This window comes from Acyrthosiphon pisum, unplaced genomic scaffold (genome assembly GCF_005508785.2).
Source record: "Acyrthosiphon pisum isolate AL4f unplaced genomic scaffold, pea_aphid_22Mar2018_4r6ur Scaffold_21883;HRSCAF=25186, whole genome shotgun sequence".
Lineage (NCBI taxonomy): Eukaryota > Metazoa > Arthropoda > Insecta > Hemiptera > Aphididae > Acyrthosiphon > Acyrthosiphon pisum.
The window spans coordinates 3229-7856 of record NW_021771396.1 but is presented as its reverse complement, the minus strand read 5'-3'; the positions used below and the strand labels follow the sequence as shown (position 1 = coordinate 7856).

At 26.9% G+C, this 4628-nt stretch overlaps 2 protein-coding genes across 2 annotated transcripts; both read left to right on the top strand.

Annotated features, from left to right (window-relative positions):
• Window positions 1–222: 222 nt before the first annotated feature.
• On the top strand, window positions 223–2191 carry LOC115034981. Its single transcript, XM_029492607.1, has 7 exons — window positions 223–339; window positions 650–739; window positions 852–938; window positions 1465–1635; window positions 1700–1834; window positions 1935–2043; window positions 2103–2191. The coding sequence occupies exons 1-7, from the start codon at window positions 223–225 to the stop codon at window positions 2189–2191; spliced, it is 798 nt and encodes a 265-aa protein (XP_029348467.1).
• A 1407-nt stretch (window positions 2192–3598) lies between these two features.
• On the top strand, window positions 3599–4250 carry LOC100573212 (the record flags this gene model as incomplete). The annotated part of the gene is made up of 3 exons (XM_008187444.1): window positions 3599–3642; window positions 3719–3900; window positions 3988–4250. Coding segments are annotated over exons 1-3 (489 nt in total), but the record flags the coding sequence as incomplete, so codon positions are not given.
• Window positions 4251–4628: the final 378 nt, after the last annotated feature.

Genomic DNA, 4628 nt, shown 5'->3' with positions numbered 1-4628 from the left:
TAAAGAAATATGACATCGATAACAATGTTTGATCTTATCGAATAATAGCCTATCTAGTACCTACATAGATACATATGTATACCCGTTTGGAGATAATCTGTACATTTACAATCCGTATATGTATTTCTTAACCATTGCGTTTTATAAACTCAAACCGATTTTATTAGAATTTATACATATTTTCTAATATTTTGTTAGTCTTTAAAAGTTTTTTTTTTCAAAATGTTTGCGGCATATGTTTCCAAAAACCCGACTTTTACTGGGTCCGAATTGGATTACTATAAAATGGTAGCAGAAGCCGCCGAGTCAATTGTCATTGAAAATGAGGAATTAAAGCAAGTAAGTAATCTATTATACAGACTACACAGTATTAGTAGTATTACAGTTAGATGTAAACGAATAATTTAGGATTTAAATTAATTTAACGTTTTCATCAAAAAATATTTTATATTACTCGTGAATTCAGGTTTAGTTTTCAGTAGTTTTTTTCTATATTATTAACTAGCTTACTCTATTTCTTTACAAAAAATAGTATACATATGTACATAACCGGACAATATTAAGACATAAATACAAAAAAAAAAACAAACAAAAAATAAATAACAATAAACACTTAAATACACTTGTATTCTTAAAACATTTTTTTTAGAAAAATTATGAACTTATTTCCAAGTCAACAGTAATTTTAAATGAAAATGAGGCATATGCTGAAGAGGTCAGCAAGTTGGAATTGGAAATAGTTAGTATTTCAAAATAAGTAATTATCTCTGAATTTAAAATACCAAATATGATAACTTTTATTTACAACAAATACTTTTTATTTTGTTTTTTTTTGTTTATTTTTCAATTAGAAAGAACTTAAAAAAGAAAGTTTAGAGTTACGCAATCAAATTAATATATTGGAAAAGAAAATCATTTTTGAAAAAGAACATGTAGTAGTAAGTATTAGTACAAATATACATAATATTATTCAATATGTATGTGAATACAAATACATAAAATTAAGTAATAAACATTTAATTTATTTATTTAAATTATAATATGGTTAATTTTCAAATAACTTAGTAACTTCCTATACCTACAAGTATAAACATGGAGTGTAAACGTTCTTAACTAAAAAATAAATTATTACTTTTTTTCAAGCATCTTTAATTTTTTTTAAGCAGACAAATTATTTGTATAAAAAACACTATCAGATTTATATGTATGAATATTATACATAAGTGTATTTATATGTTTATATGAATAGCATGACACAAATTGGTATCACTATAATTTTAACATATATGTAATTTTCAATATTTAAATCTAGTAATTATCACATTTTAAATCCAAATAGAAGCAGTTTTAAATAAATTATTATAAAAATATCAGTAGAGTAATAATATGGTCTTTATATTCTTTGGTTTTGGCAATAAATCCAATATTTATAGTCAACTGTAATTTTATGAATGTTGTATTTAGGACTCTTTGAAGGACACAAATATCGAACCAGTAATTAAAAATTCGATATTCCTAATTAATAAAATGGTCAGCGAGAAGATGAACCAAATTGAGGAACAAGTTTGTACTAAGTTCGAAAATTTGAAACTTGGTCGATCATCAACTGTTAATAAGCCAAAAGTTCAAGAACATGTAAAAATTAAATTATTAAATTATAACTCAATAAATAAAAATGTAAATATGCTTATATGTATAGTGTGTTGAATGGTGGTGCCCAGTTCATTCAACATTTGAAGAAATAGTTAAAACGATTAAGCCTGAAACCGAAGATGACATTAAAATAATTCGACGTGCAAAAGCTAGAAATGCATACTGGAAGAAGGGTGGTCAGGTAACTAAAGTACAAAAATGTGTAACATACTAAAAAAAAATATCAAACAAAATATTTAATGTAATTATACGTGTAGTATATTGTATGAATTATATTTTAGATTCGATGCTGTACAAATGACAGATTGAAAACTAACACCACATTATACGTGTTACCATCATGTTGGCCAAAAGAAAATGCTGAACTCGTTGAACAGAATGCTTATAAAAGTTAGAATAAATACATGCTTGTACAGGTTGAATATTTATATTTAAAAACCATGTTACAGGACAGTTAAGCGTAGATTCAACATCTTCAATAATGAAGCCGACGACCAAAAAGTTTACAAATAGTGACCTTTTTGACGTTTCTGACTAACCTGTTAATATTATTTGTTTATTTTAATAAACACATAAATTATGTATCTTTGGCTGTAGTTAATTATTTTATATTAATAACTAGAATTCTAATTTGCAATTAGAAATTTTTATTATAAAACAAACCTACATTAATATATTTTTAAAACTTGTCCGTAGAAAAATGGCAGAAAAACAAATTAATTGTATTAATAGATTTATTTATAATGTATGTTGGAAAGTTATTTTATCTTATAAATATAAGCAAGTGATCATATGAAAGTCATATCTAAGTTTTTACAATAGGAGATAATCAATGATGTAATCATGGTTTATTGAAACAGGGCATTCAATTTGTGTGTAGTTATCTGGACATTATATCTGTGTAGTTATCTGGTTTACACAACTATGTAATACACACATATTATTATCCAAGTTTTAGTATAATTTTTGTTAGAAATGGTTAATTTTTCTTATGAAGAACAAACTGATATGGTTCAAATATTTTATGAGTGTAAAAAAAATAGTAGACATTCTGTGGCAGCATATAGGGAGCAGTACCCAGATAGACGTAAACCATCACATGTAACGAGCCAATCTCAACCTGAGAAAAGGATGATGGAATAATGAAATAATAGACGCCGATGATGGTTATACTTGATTTTATTTAAATAGTTAAACTATGAAATTATACTAAGTCCAATAAATGACTTGTATTAAATAAAGACTAGCTAGTTGTGACTAGTGAAAATAAGTACTGCTTCGAAGTTGATCTGTTGTTCGTCTGATGAACGTTTGTCCATCAGCTCTCGTCGACAATTTGGTCCCTGTCCCTACTCTATCCGTGATGGCCGTACATGGTCATCCAGCGGTTTGCCAAGCGTGTGAATGTCACACGCGCCAGATTCACATATATTTGGAATTACTGTGGTTTCATATAACACATCATATTAATCCTGCATAATTATTTTAAAGTTATTTAAAATCGTAGTCATATATATATTGTCAAACGCCTTTCATGGTCACGCGCTCTGACACACGCGTCACTGTATTATTACTATTATTAATATTACGAGCGTTTGCTCGCGTATTACTTTATATTGGCGCGGCGCATATATATATGATTACGTACAATATTTATGTGATTATTACATTTATTACCTTTATTACCTATCATATTAATTACCTAAATAGTCACAGCTCGCTACACACATATGACGTTTAAAAGGTTAGTGGATTCCTTAAGACTTAAAGGTAAATTTCCTGATGGTAAGCATGATCTACAAAATAAACAAAATACCAAAAATAAAGAAATTGAAAACCAAATATTTATGTATTTTGTCGAAAATCCACATTTTTCAATAAGGGAAGCTTCGGTATATTTTAATACTACATACAGTCGTATACAGAGAATTTTGAAAAAACATAAATGGCATCCCTTCAAAGTTACCTTAGTACAACAACTAAGAGATGGTGATACTGATAGAAGATTGAGTTTTATTCAATGGCTAATAAATAAAAAAGAATTAGAACCTTTAATATTTAATAGTATACTATGGACTGATGAATCAAAATTCATGACAAATGGAATCTTGAATCGTCATAATGCTCATTACTGGACTGATGAAAATCCTCATTGGATGAGAGAATCTAAATTTCAAACCTTTCATGGAGTAAATGTTTGGTGTGGGATTATTGGCGATCAATTAATAGGTCCATATTTTTACAGTGGTCAGTATTTTTTTTAATTTTCAATAAAATATTAAAAGTGACATGTTATGTAATATTTATAATTAACTTTTTGTAATAAACTAATAGGAACACTAACTGCTCAAAAATATCTTGAGTTTCTTCAGAATACACTTCCGATACTACTAGAAAATGTACCACTAGCAACTCGTCAACATTTATATTTCCAACAAGATGGTTGTCCTGCACACAATGCTTATCTGATTCGACATTATTTAAATGAAATGTTTCCTGGAAAATGGATTGGTACCCATAGCTCTATACCTTGGCCGCCTAGAAGTCCAGATCTAACATGTTTAGATTATTTTTTATGGGGATATTTAAAAAATAAGGTAGGTATTCAACATCAGGATTTTGTTGTCTTTGTTAAATACACTTGTAATATAAAAAATTTGATTTAATTCAATTTGTAATGATGCGAGTTGCAGGTTAAAATTATAATTTATGAACCTAATATTACAATATATGTAGAACAAAACAAAAAATACATTTTAACAAAGACTTTTAAATATGTATATGTATTTATATTGAAACATTTAATTTAAAGCAGAGATTGTAATATTTTCTACACATTTTTTAATAATTCATATAATCAAAATATAATTTAGAACTTGTGTAATTGAAAGTATAACACTTCTTTAAATACATACCATTCTTTTTTTTTTTTTTTAACAAAGGTATATTTAACTTCACCAAGAGACATTATGGAA

What these genes read in the sequence shown, in the direction of transcription:
- LOC115034981 (XM_029492607.1), top strand. Translation starts at nt 223, where the DNA reads ATGTTTGCGGCATATGTTTCCAAAAACCCGACTTTTACTGGGTCCGAA. An exon ending in TTGAAAAAGAACATGTAGTA is followed by an intron (nt 939 to 1,464) that starts GTAAGTATTAGT and finishes TGTTGTATTTAG; the next exon opens with GACTCTTTGAAGGACACAAA. An exon ending in TGAACAGAATGCTTATAAAA is followed by an intron (nt 2,044 to 2,102) that starts GTTAGAATAAAT and finishes ACCATGTTACAG; the next exon opens with GACAGTTAAGCGTAGATTCA.